General features: G+C 39.1%; 1 protein-coding gene across 1 annotated transcript; it reads right to left on the reverse strand.

Annotated features, from left to right (window-relative positions):
• Positions 1-1,585: 1,585 nt before the first annotated feature.
• Positions 1,586-11,928, reverse strand: PKMYT1 (protein kinase, membrane associated tyrosine/threonine 1). Its single transcript, XM_015810313.1, has 8 exons — positions 11,813-11,928; positions 6,617-6,987; positions 5,219-5,709; positions 4,935-5,041; positions 4,584-4,756; positions 3,856-4,115; positions 2,717-2,815; positions 1,586-2,286 (listed from the first exon to the last, which is right to left on the reverse strand). Exons 2-8 carry the CDS (start codon positions 6,983-6,985, stop codon positions 2,040-2,042), a joined length of 1,746 nt encoding a protein of 581 aa, XP_015665799.1. The 5' UTR covers positions 6,986-6,987; positions 11,813-11,928; the 3' UTR covers positions 1,586-2,039.
• Positions 11,929-13,849: the final 1,921 nt, after the last annotated feature.

The following is a 13,849-nucleotide window of genomic DNA, read 5'->3' on the forward strand; positions in this document are numbered from 1 at the left end:
TTTAACACCTCATTCCTCTTACAATCTAGGCTAGAGAGAATAAGATTTAAATCAGCTATGAAGCATTTATATTGGCTAAAAGAAAAAAAATGTAGAAAGATCTTTATTAGAGCAACTTAAATTTTAGAAAATAAGATGCTAGTTTTGGAATTTCTAAGACCTCTTCATCGAGTAAATAGATTAACTTAACACAGTTAGACAAAATCAGTTCCAGAATATGTTGGTTGAGAGTTGCGACTGATATTTAAGGTATTTTTGCCTTAAATTTCATTATTCTCACCTTATCTTGTATCCTGGAACTCTTGCTACTGAAATTTAAGATCAGCACTGGACAACTATGTTAAGTATTCTGACAAATGGAATGGTTTTAGCACACATTCATTTCCCAATAGGTGCCACAAAGTATAAAATCTATTTGTCACCTATTGTTTTAGAGGTTAAATCAGGTTGTCATTACTGATGAAAACTACAAGAAGCTTATTGCTTATTTCAAGATTTTTGGGCATGTCCTCTTCCTTCTTTTCTAGTCAACATTGCCTGCTGCCATTCTGTTGTCTCCCTAAAAAGCAAGATATAGCAGCACTGTGCCGGTAGTTTGTCAGAATTATACAACAGGACTGGACTAGACTGCTCAGCTAGCAATACTTTGACCTTTATCATTTTTACCAGGTTACTGTGAGGCTGAAATAATCTAATAACAGAATGATGGCATTAGTGTACTTTTTGCCTCTGCTGGTTAAGTAGCAGGGCAATCTGGAAGTTCACATGTATTGCCTATTGAAGGGAAAGGAAGCAAAGAAAAAAGTCAGCTTCTGCAATGACTTTTTAACTTCAGTATGGATTACAATATAATACAATATAGTCAGCCTACAGAAACACTACCTGCAGCCAGATTATCTCTCCCCACTCCTTCCTGTAGTGTCTTGGTTGCCGGCTATTTTTCCTACTAGTAGATATGCAGAAGAGAAAATACAGCCAGAAAAATCAGCCGACTGCTTTGGTTGTGATGTATTGCATACATAAAATCAAAGCAGTGCCATTCTGTGAGCCAGAACAGATGCCACAGAAGCAGGACAGGAATTGCTTAACTGTGGTGGCAAATTTCATACTGATACTGTACAGACTTTTTTGCTACTGAATGATGCACATACATTCATCAGGCTCCCAGTTGGATATTCTAGAATAAGAAAATATTTGCATTCTAATTATATCCTAATTGAAGATCATTAAAGTAGAATGAACAAGTTTTCAGAAAAGCACATTTTTTATTCATCGTGTCACCTTTTTCTCTACCCAGTAAGAATAGGCATCTCATATAATCTGATTGGAAAATCTTGAAATCAAGAGACAGTAAATATGGGCAGCTAATAATGTGCACAGTTTGCAATCACTTCTATGAAGGTCTATATTTTCAAGATTTCCCTCCATTAAACAAGAAACTCAAATATTTTCCCTCATCGTCTATTAGACTTCGCTTTAAATAACATCTCCTTTAAGTCTTTTTTTTTTCTTAATGGAGTTTTACTTTATAGTCATGTTTTAAAAAAGGAAACAGACCAGTTAGTAGAAATTCTGAATGTTTTTATTGTCATGACTGCCACCTTTGTAAAATCACATTATGAAAGATTATTCACTCCCGATACTCAAAGTCCAATTCCACAAATGACAACAAATCTTTGGGACACAAACAGAAAGGGACAAAATTTAAAAAAGAAATGCGTACAGAATGTATTCAAGCATCAAATTTGTATAAAGGTAGGATGCCTTTTCCCTAAAATGATGGCAGAGTATGATCTGCTTTCTACTGATTGCCAGCAAAATACTATTCTTAAATCATCTTAAAAGCAGCTGTATATATGACTCAAGTAGATAAAATGTACACAAAGCAAAGCATCCATACAAACTTGCCTTTCCTTTGCTAGTCTGATCTCAGTCAAAACTCTGAGCATATTAACCTCTAACATAACGTTAATGGCAAAAACCTCTTCCTGTTCCAAAAAAGGGCCTAAGCAAACCAGCAAATAAATATAGTTCCCCCATCAGCTCTGACATTTTTGCTGAGGTGCCAGAGAATCCTCAAATAAGTTTAACAAATTTTTTGGCTCAAAAGTGGAGCACTTATTTGAGCATTGAGGTAAAACCGATACCCATTCATCTTCTGTATCCTCATATGCTGGTGTGTGCTGCAAGCTATTCGCAGGTAATATGTTTGATGAAGTGGGGCTGCTGCATGGAGACTTCAGACTAATGCAATTAAGGTTGGGACTTCCCTGGGGTGTAAAAGACCTGTGAATGATAAAAAAAAGTTAAAAAGGAAAAAAGTATGGAAACCTCACAACTTGGCAAGAAAGAAACTTGGCCTCTCCACAGTCTAAGAGCCTTGGGAAAGTCTCAAACTTCAAAATGCCACACTTTTATCTTTTACCGAAGAGGTGAAAACATGCAACAGAAGTATTAGCCCAGTGCTACAGTTGCTCCCTGAGTAAGCCATCAAGCATTCTGAATATTATTTTGTATCTTCAGTTTGCAGGCAACTCTGCAAAAATCTCCAGAAATTTAGTTACTGACTGGTTTTACACACAGTAAGCTTTGGTTTAAGTAATAGGACTTTACTGAATATTACATTTGCACAATTCTCTAAATCAAAGCAAACCAGATTATATCTGGTTATATATATATGAAAACAAATATTTCCTTATAGTCAGTAACAGCTCACCTGTTTTTCCTGCAACCAATCTGTTGGGATGAGGGATGCCGTGGTGTGGAGGTGCTTCCTGCACATGGGCATATGGTAAGCAGGGGAGAACTAGGATGTCTGGGAACAAAGTAAATAGGAGGTTTTACTACCAGGCTTAGCAGAAGTCTGACAAAGATATGTTGGAGAATGAGTGGGGAATTCAGATCAACACATAATAAATGATGCACAACATGTTTGAACAAGTAGGCTGTATGTGCTTTCTCTTCTCCCTTTCATCATACAAGCTCTAGGTGTATTAACAGATCTGTTCTGCCTTCAAGAAAAAAGCAAAGAGTATTAATCATTTGCCTCCAAAAGGTAAATTCCTAGCCAGAAATAATTTGAATGATCAGGGGATAATTATTTTTTTGATAGGACAGTTGGCTATCCTTAGCAATTAAACAAAGATGAAATTTTGTTTAAAAGCTAGATAAGTACTTTCAACCAAGTAATTCTTTTAATGCTTAATAATTGACAACAGCATTTCATAAGCTAAAAAAAACATTTCCTAATAATTAGAGAAAATATCAAGAGAAATACATTCTCATATGAAAAATAGAATTGGATAAGTTTACTAATGTCAGGCTTGGGATGGTGTTCTAGAAAATTTTTACAAATGTAAAAAGCATTGGAGGACACTGCTGCATGGAATAGTGAGGCAGTTTCTCTCTCAAAGACAGGGAACAATCAATTTGAAGCTCTTCTTTGGTTGTCAGTTATGCTCCAGGCAGCAAAATTGGTACGGCTCTTTACAAAGTGCTTCTTCAAATACTTTTCACAAGCCTAATCACTGTCCTCTATTTTGGGTTTCAGAGATTGCTAAAATCAGATAAGATTACTGCATGCAGGTGAAGTATTACAGAATTAAGGAGTTCTAAAAAAGGATGGGTAAATGGAATTTGTGTTACTAATTCATCAATTCCAGTATCAGAAGGGAATTTTTCCAATGAATTTTTGAGATTTGAGCTTATTTGTTTCTCAAATTAGGCAAGCACTTCACTGACCTTAAGCACTAGGATTCATCTAACACTATTTTTAATATATTCTGATGCAGGCCACTTGTTCATGTTCACTTTCTACTTCTGCCACATTTTGAGATAGGTAGAAAAGGGACTTACTTATCTAAGGACTGTAGCTCCACAGGGCAAGTGTGATTATGTCGTTCATTTATCTCAGAGAGATCAAGTACAGCCTGCCCAAGGCTCTCTTCATCACCCACATCTTCTTCACCCCAGTGACTAGAGAGACTGCAGTTTTCCAGGGGAAGAAGAAAGGGTGAATGTGGAGGTGTGACTGGAACAGTCTGATGCCAAAAGAGCAACCACTGAGCTGGACTGCACAGAGCTCCCCAGAGCCACTGTATGAACCTGAGGAGAGCCTGGAATGAGCAGAAAGGATCGAACACTGAGAGATCAGCAGATATATTATACACAAAACAACCATGAAATATAGCATGTCTTAAATTTGACAGTAAACAGAAACTAGAAAGGGTTCTAGCATTAAATGACAATAAGCATTTGATATAAAACAGGGTTTTGTACTAATATGTGTCTAAGAATTCCAAAGATTCAAGGAGAAATAGAACCAGTTTAGTTTCATTCAATCGCAGGTAAAAGTATCTAACAATTTATTAAGACTTACTAAGCTAAAAAAACAGAAGTCATGACTATAGTTATAAGGAAAAGAGTGCTCTGGCATCCCTGTGTGGTACTTATTTATTTTTAAAAGGTTTATTACTCCATTATGAAGCAAACATACATAAAAATGAATAGTCACCAAAGAGGATATGGTTAAAGGTTGCTGTAGAATTTGAACCATAACAATATCTGGCTAAATTCATGCTTACCTTGTACATGGAGACACCCTGCTGGATCCCAGATTGCACTAACAACATGAGTTTTCGCCACTTCTCAGTTTTCTGCATGAGACTAGAATTAAGCAACATCTCCACTGAGGGCCGGAGAAAATGATCAGGTTCCAACATGGCAACTAGAAGTTTTTGCAGCTCAACGGAGAGACCTGAAGTAGATAGGAAGAGTCAGTCACCTTTCTTTAATTATGTGGCATATTGAATTTTTCATGTCAGCGGCTTTTTTACTTGATTATTCTGCTTTTTAGTTTGCCTGCTTAAGATTGCCAGCAGAATTCTTGCATTGTAGATATTATACACAGAGATGTCCCCTTTACTGCTTCTCACCTGCAGTGAATTCTGGGGGCAAATAACCCTGTCGAAGTTGCTGCCAGCCTTCACCTCCATTGGGGAGCTCCATATTACAGGCAATTTCTAGGATAGTTATGCCTAGACTGGGAAGACAGAAAGACATAGATCACGTAATAGTAGCAGGCAGCACTATTAAACCATACCACTGATTTTTAATACCCATTGTTAGCAACATTTGAGGCAAAGGAGCAAATTATGCAAGAGTGACCATTCCTGGCACCAGAAAATCTAGCTCCCCACCTTCTCATCACACCCCACACCTGAAGACATCAGCAGCCTTGGTATATTCTCCACGGAGCAGTTCCGGGGCCATGTAGCGTGGATCCCCTTCTTGAGCATCTTTCAAATCCCCAGAGTCCAACTCCAGCATTAGCCCAAAGTCGCCCAGCTTACAGACATTGGTAGATGATAGAAAGATGTTAGCTGGCTTGATATCCATGTGTAGAAGGTTACGATCATGTAAATGGCGCAGTCCTTGAAGCATATCCCAGAGAAAGGCCTGAACTTGCCATTCGGACAGAGGCCCACATTCCTCACAGTACTGCAACAAGGTGCCCGGGTACAACTCTGTCTGGATGTACAATTGACCACGCTCCTCCCAGGCTTGTACAAAGCTCACACAGTTGGGATGGTGCCCCACACGCTCATGCTTGCGCACCTCAGCCAATTTGCGCTGCCTATCACCCTCACCCCGGAAAGGCTCTACAGAACGCTTCACTGCATACAATTGACCATCTTCATGAGACCGTACCTATAAGAGAGAATGGGGAGGAACTTGGTTTTAAATTAAAGAATCCTACCAGATAATCCCAACATCGTTAGTGATGAGTGGTACCATTGTGCCAAAAATATTATTTTTCTCTGACGGAGTAATGTCTATATCAGTGATGGCGAGCCTTTTAGAGATCGAGTGCCCCAAAACCACCCCCCGCTCCACCTCCAGCCCTGCCTGCCCCGCCCCCTGCCCCACCCGTCTGCAGGGCCATGCACTGCCTCCATGGCCCGCCGCAGATCGCCCAGGCAGCCCTGTAGCCCCATGGCAGCCACGCCCTCCACCCACCCCACAGCATCTGCACACTATGGGGTGTGAGGGCGAAGTCTTGTCTGTGCTGCCTGGCTATGTCCTTGGCTGTACTACTCTGTGCAGGCCACGCCCGGGGGTGACTCTCCTCCAGGGGGCTGCTGGTGAGGGGGCTGTGGTGGGAGGCGGGGCTGGAGTGACGGCGCGCATGCCCACAGAGAGGGCTCCGAGTGCTGCCTCTGGCCATAGGTTCCCCACCACTGGTCTATATCCTGTAATGAGACTGCAAATAAATGTTATATTTGTTCTAATTGCTAAGGCAGCCAAAATTAAATCACAAGTACTTAAATACTGTAATCTGAAATGCAAAAATTTCTACGGGATACCAAGTTACACTGAAATATAGGAAATTATCTGCTGTTTAAATAAAAGTTCAATTTATTTTTTTGAGTTGTCTGCCACATGGTTCAAAGAGGTTTACTAATGGAATGTGATGATCATACTTTTTATCTAGTCCCACATAGCCCTACAGAATGTGGAATCTCCATTTAGCTGTCCCAACTAAAATCCATTAAAGTCTCCATTAATTTCTGTAAGCTTATTTTAAGCCATTAATCATTACTTGATGACCACTTACCTTATATACCTCCCCAAAAGATCCTCGTCCCAAACAGCTCAGTTTCTGGAAGCATTGCCTGAAAAACAACTCTCTTTTAGAGGCATCATACAGATGACTATGTAGAAGTGATTGCTGCTTGTGCAAGCTATGGAAGGAAACACTACGTGGCTGGAGCTTAGTCCAAGGCTGCAAATGGCGGTCAGAGAAAATTCGGCTCACAGTTAATGTGCTCTTGTGGCGTGGCCGTGGAGGAAGGGTATAGCTGAGGGCTTGGCGGGTCTTTTTGATGGAAAAACTGCATTCTGCTTCCCTGAAGAAGGCAGGCACTGGCAGAGGAGTATGGCTCAACTGAAACTCAGCACCTGAACAGTCAAGAGGTACTGGCATGTCTGAAAATAGAAAGTGTAATCAGTAATACTATGCAATATTTTCCTTTATAGCCTAAACCAGAAAGCATCAAGTTTTGGTGCTAAGCTATTGAGGATTTTCCTTCAGATTCATAAATCATAAAAACTGAATATAAGCACGGTTACAAACTATTCCTCATATTTAACCTAACTGGAATAATATAGATCAGTGATGGCGAACCTTTTAGAGACCGAGTGCCCAAACTGCAACCCCAAACCCACTTATGCATTGTCGGGTGCCGGGTGGGTGTGGCCCATTGGGTGGGTGTGGCCCATTGGGTGGGCGTGGCTGCTGTGGTAACGGCAGACTGGGTGGGACTAAAAAGTTCAATCAATCAATTCCAACTTTGCAAGATTTTTTTTTCCCACGAGAACTTGAAATTGACTCATTGATTGAACCTTTTTTTTTTTTTTTTGCACACGGTGGCAGAGGTCTAAAGAAAAAAGGTTTTATAAAACCCAGCTGAAGGCCTAGGACTGGGGCGATGGCGCGCGTGCCCACAGAGAGGGTTCTGAGTGCCGCCTCTGGCACCCGTGCCATAGGTTTGCCACCACTGATATAGATCATGACATATATTGAGTTTAAACTATCTTTTCACACAATGTAATAGCATATTAAAGAGAAAAATACATTATGTCAACTAAAAAGAAAACAAAAAACCCCAATAAAATGTAATAAGCATCCTTACGTTTTTCACCTTAACTCGTATGAATGTAGGTAAGTAAATATATTTAACAAAACCATAAAATTCATAGAGCTAATATAAATAGCCAAACTATAAAGCTTATTAGTTATGCATCTGTCTGCTTTGTTTATTTCTTCCTTAGTTAGATGCACTTACAGTTTGTAAGACCTCTAGTGTTGTTATAGCACAAACTGATGCTTCTTTATTTCTAGCTTACAATTCTAAAAACAGCCTTTAATTTGATATTAATAATTTCTATGTTTTCAGTTCTTTTTGCAGTAAGATTCTCTTTATTTTATCCTTTAAAAAACCCTTATCAACCAAAAGCTTTAACAATGACCATACTTTTCAATCAGCACTAGATTTCCATCTGAGAAAATCAATGCTCTGTGGTCTGCTATCTCCAAATTCTGGCCATTTGAAGAGTAATTCAGGTAAGATGGATTTATCTGTCTGCTGCAGCTCTCCAGGATCCATCAATAACAGTCATGAAGTTTCTTAGTGATTCCTGATAAGACATGTGACATTCAAATGTGGGATTCAGCCGGTTCGCACCACAACCGGTAGCTAATTTTTTGTTGCCCAGGCCCAGAATGGATTTCTGGAAGCGGCATCCACACAGAAAACCGGGGTTGTTCACATATTTGAATCCCACCACTGAGCAGAACTATAAATTGAACAAACAATATAAAAAGTTTCAAAGTATTGGTTTTTTCCACCAGTTCCTTGCTTACATAATCCATCATAAAGTACTTGATTTTTTTTTTTTTAAAGTGATCATATATGTTTTTCAGGGATAAGTTGTAATGAAAATAGTGCCGATTACTTAAGGGTAAGGGGCGGCATGGTGGCTCAGTGGGTTAAGACATTGGACCTTGTTGGCTGGAAAGCCAACAGTCCAGGTTCGAAACTCGAGTGCCATGTGACGGAGTGAGTTCCTGTCCTTGCCCCAGCTCTTGACAACTAGCAGTTTGAAAGTATGAAATACGAATAAATTGGTACCACTTCAGTGGAAAGGTAACAGTGCTCTGTGAAGTCATGCTGGCTACCTGACTGCGGAAATGTCTTCAGACACTGCTTGCTCAATGGCCTTGAAACAGAGATGAGCACCGCCCCTTATAGTTGGCAATGACTAGCAGAGTAAAATCTGCAAGGACTTTTTTACCTTTACTTTTACTTAAGGATAAAGGTTATAGAGTGCACTACATGCTCTCTTATCCAACATGGCAACTGTAATTGTGTATAATATTTTATTAAAAGACACAAACTATATTTCTACAGTGCTAAGAGCATCAGACTAAGAGTAGGACTTCAAATGTAGCTATGAAGCTGATTATGTTCTGCATACTATGGAGCAAATCTCACCAAAATATTGTAGCAAGTCTCACCAAAATATTTTATAAAATATTATAAAAATGGTCCAACGAACATTTCTAGATAATAGAATAATCACTGGACTACCCAGAGTAAAATAAAAATTTACAAGGCTGTTATAGGCATTAAAAGAGGCATTTAAAAGAAGCAGTTGAGTTAAAAGGAATACTTTTGTAACAGAACTACAAATCTGAAGTAGAAGATGGGGATTAAGTTGTTGCTTAAAAATACTGTGTACTAATCCTGTTGCTTGTACTCCCGATTTTCCACATTACAGCATACTCCTCTTTCTCTTCAAATTGAAAAATTATCTGCAATCTAAAAATGGTCCATAATATAGGTAGCCCTTCCTTAACTTATATTTGTTCAGGGACCATTTCAAGTTACTCCATTACTAAGCCTTTTAGCTAGTCTGTCCCTGATCAATCACCATGTTCTAAATTTCTCCTCTTCCAGCAATTCTTCATTTGCCCTGCTCTGATGTTGTCCTGCTTTCCTCATAGAGAGGAAAAGACAGAAAGACAGAAATATTCTTGGGCTAAATCTCCAAAACCAGAGCTTGTGTAAACCAACTTTAAGTTGGGAATATAATTTGATTTAACTCTAGACTCCATCTTCACATTTAACTTTCTCCTTGGTTTCCTTCATGTCATTCTTGCACTTACCTAAACAGCTTCTCAGGCTTCTAAAATGACAACCCTTTCTTTGATATGCTTCTCTGTCCCATTGACAATAAGAATCATACACCTTTCCCCTTTTTAAGTATTTTTATGAGCCCTTTTAGATGGAAGGTTTTATTCATGTCCAAATAATTGGACAGAAGTTACATTGTAGACAAAGACAATTAAAGAAATATTTATCTATTCCAACATGTAATAGCTATACTGTGATTATCTGCCACACCTGGCTATTTCTAATCAGATTTGCACAGAAGTGTCTCGGCCACTGAGAAGAATCTAAGAAAATTGCACATTTAGTGCAGCAATGCCAGTCTCCAAAGTTCCTTTCTTGATCCTTGGACTTTCTGTCTTGCCAACCTATGCCAAGAAATATGATGGAAATCTCCCAAAAATATTTGTCCACCTTTCCAGGTAGACCAGACAGGAAACATGACCAGATTCAATAAACTAATTCTACTTTATTGCAAGGTATTGTATTATGTTGTATTAACAAAATCTTGCAGGTCAGAAAGTACAAATCTCCCACTGTCTTCTTTACAGCCCTAGAAGCTAAGGAAGGGTCTCTTCTGAGCCTCTTGCTCTGTCCACTATCCAGCTGTGAGTTATGTCCTCTCTTATTCAAACATTAGGCAGTATCTCGTTGCCCCAGTTTTCAAGGTTTTCCCCACATATTATTACAATATTAGAGGATATACGTTTTTGGGTAACAAAAATGCAGTGATCATTGGAATCACCTATACTAAAGTTAGTTCTATGGCTTTCTTTGTACCAGGAGTCTCCAACCTCCAGTCCGCAGCCCATTTGGAATCGGACCGTGGAAGTGGTGGGTGACTGAGTACGTGCACACGAAGCTGCATTTGTGAAAGCGGCGAGTGCGTGCGTAAAACCATTCCCTCTCCCTACCACTACCATCGCCGGTCTGCCAAGTAGAAGGTTGGAGACCACTGCTCTAGCCCACATGACTAATTCACTTATAATGGGGTGTGGCCTATAGATTTTTCCAGAACATTAACTTACTCTATGACCATGAGTCACTTTTTAAAGTCTGAATTATTTTACAAAATTCTAATGCATATAAAACTGAATTCCTATGTACAAGAAATGTGTACTCTAACTTTTTGAAAGAGTTAAATAAAGACAGAATGAACAAATCATTCACTCAATTTATTATCACTAAATTTATTCCCCTTGAAAAAAAACTAAACATTTTATCCAACATATCCATAAAAAGTCCACTTTTTCATTAATAACACATCAGATGAAAAAGGAACATCTGTTTCTCCAATCCTAATACACTAGTCATAAGGTTTTGAAACTTTTCTGCTTTCTCACATGATTCTACCCATTTGTGTTAATGCTAATATACTTGGGATTAATTCTTCCCAATGCCTCTTGCTATATTCACACAACATACTGTCTCATGGTTAATTTTGATTTACTTAACAAATTCAAATTATGTTGTGGGTTTGCATAACATTATCAAAACTAAAACATTGGCTTGATTAAAATATGATTGGGTAATCCAGGGCACAATGTATTATGTGAATTTTTATTGAGTCATCTTTTTCCGCAAGTCCCTTTTCAAAGCTATGTTCCTGGAAATTTTAATCTCCTTTAATTCCAATCTCTAATGTGACTAAAATAAATAAAACTTAAATATGTGTATTTTCCACTACCCATTTTTAATTTGCCTTCTCTTCCTCTAATATTCTAAATCTAGATTATAAATATCTTTTGGAAGAGAATTGCACTCTTACAATTTGTGGCAGTACACAAAGGTAAAATTACTCTTCAATTGAGTTCATCTCTTGATAACTCTAGAACATGGATCCATCCATGCAGTATTTTTAGTAATAATTCAAAAGTGGTTGGCCATTGCCTCTTTCAAGGATGATTTTCCAATTTAACCAACAACTCTAGCACTATCTAGTAGCTTCCCATACAAATACTTAGGACAACCACTGATTAGCTTCCAAGCTTTCACAAAATGAAGCAAATGTTGCCATCTGCTAAAGCATAAGAAACCCTGCTAGCTATAATACCCCAATAGTAATTTTATAGTAATACCTCTTTAAATTCTTCCTGCGTCCCAATCCCCTCTGAATCGCGAAAGAAGAAAAACTCGGATTCTCCGTGAGCAGCAACCCGGTTTTCCCTCAGTCCCACCACCGCCTCCCCCTCCTCTGAGGAGCGCGCCAAGCTTCCGAGAAGGCACCCAACGATCCGCGCTCGCGCCAAAATTCCAAACGGCCTCGCCCATTTCCGCCTTCTACGTCATAATCGCGACGCGAACGCACAGACGCCCGCGCTCAAAAAAAAAAAAAAAAAAAAAACCAAAACCCGCCAAAGAGACTCGGTGTCCGCGCGCGCTTGGCAACCGAATTCGGCTTTTATGATTGCCACCTGCTGTGGTCTTCAGATTCACCTGTCACCTGTCCTTTGTTTCGTTTGTCTCCCGAATCTCCTTAAAAGGCGGTTATTTTTTTCCCCTCAGAGCCATCGTTCTGTATCTAGTTTCATCGTGTGCTGAAAAACTCAGGACCATCACATGGTGGCGGCAAAGAACTGAAAGTTATGTGTATTTATGCCTATTTTTGTGGCATAAAAATACTGTACAGTACAGTACAGCAGCCTTAGCTAAAAGCTAACGTGTTTGCTATGCTCAGTATTCTGTAGTGAAACTTTAATAAAACGTTGAACAAGGATGTGTTAGGGCAGGCTCTCTATTCATTTCAGCAAAGCCTTATTTCGTCGGTAAAGAATACTAATAGCATGGGGGGAGGGAATCTAAAACTCTCCACAATATTTATGCCATGCTGTCACTGTGGGAAAAAAGATTCATTTGTATTAGTGGGATTCAGGATTGTACTATCAATTTTTAAAATTGCAAGTATTTATTTCTAAAATATATTGTCTGCAGTACAGCAGATGCTCTTGGATTGATAACAGCTTATGTGGATGAAAAAGAAATAGAGCAGCTGACAACTGCTAAGTAGTTGGGAACCAGCCTGAGAGCCAGTTTTGGTTATAGTGGTTATGGCATTAGGGTAGAAACCTGGAGATGTCTTAAGCACATAACCAGCTGGTTGACTTGGGCCAGTCATTTTTTTCTCAGCCCTAGGAAGGAGGCAATGGATTTTCCTTCTGAAAAACCTTGCCAAGAAAACTGCAGGGACTTGTCCAAGTAGTCTCTGAGAATCAGACACAATTGAAGAGAAAAGGGAAAAAAGCATCTGATAAAAAAAATTGATTAACATATATTAAAACATAGGATATAAACAATAAGAATAATTTAAAAAAATAGAGAATACCCTTTGTGCTTTTGCCATTATTAAGATAGTTTGCAAACTGAAGTTTGAAAGAGAGCCACTTGTTAAGGTGCTGGATTAGAAATAGTGAGCTCAAATTCTCTCTTCAGCATGAAATCTAGCTAGGTGACTTTGGGCTAGTCACTCTCATCTCAATCCACCTCACAGGATTGTTGTGTGGAAAACAGGCAGGAATATTATATAAACCCCTTTGAATTATAAAGGTATATAATAATATGATATAACACCATTTGTTATTATGTTAACTGTCAGCTGTATGCAAAATGTTTCATTTTGTGTGGGGTGGCTGCCTAGTGGTAAACTAAGTTGATAAAAGCAATATAAATAAATATATATGTATTATTACATATACACAGGTCTTGGCGTATTCGGATCTTTTCCCGTGTAAGATTGAGAGTATCTTGGCGACGTTTCGACGAGGTCCCACTCGTCATCTTCAGGCTGGGGTCTTCGGCTTCGTGCCTGTGCGAGCAAAGTGTGATCGGAGCTGCCGTCTCTCTATAAATACTGGTGGGGGGGTGGAGTGCTGGCTTAGTTGCTGTAAGTGGATTGGTTGGCTGTTTCGTAACATCCTGAGAGCCATTGTTTGTGGATTGTTTGGCTGTTTCGTAACATCCTGAGTAGTTGAGGTGCTGGCTGTGTGACCATTAGTCTTTTGTGTTATAACGACCTGGGTAATGGGTTGTGTGATTACATCCTGAGATCTAGTGTAGTGATATCCTGAGTTTTGTGTTGCAACATCCTGGGTGGTTGGCTGTGTTGTAACATCCTGAGC

This window comes from Protobothrops mucrosquamatus, unplaced genomic scaffold, assembly GCF_001527695.2.
Source record: "Protobothrops mucrosquamatus isolate PMUCROS unplaced genomic scaffold, P.Mucros_1.0 scaffold8, whole genome shotgun sequence".
Lineage (NCBI taxonomy): Eukaryota > Metazoa > Chordata > Lepidosauria > Squamata > Viperidae > Protobothrops > Protobothrops mucrosquamatus.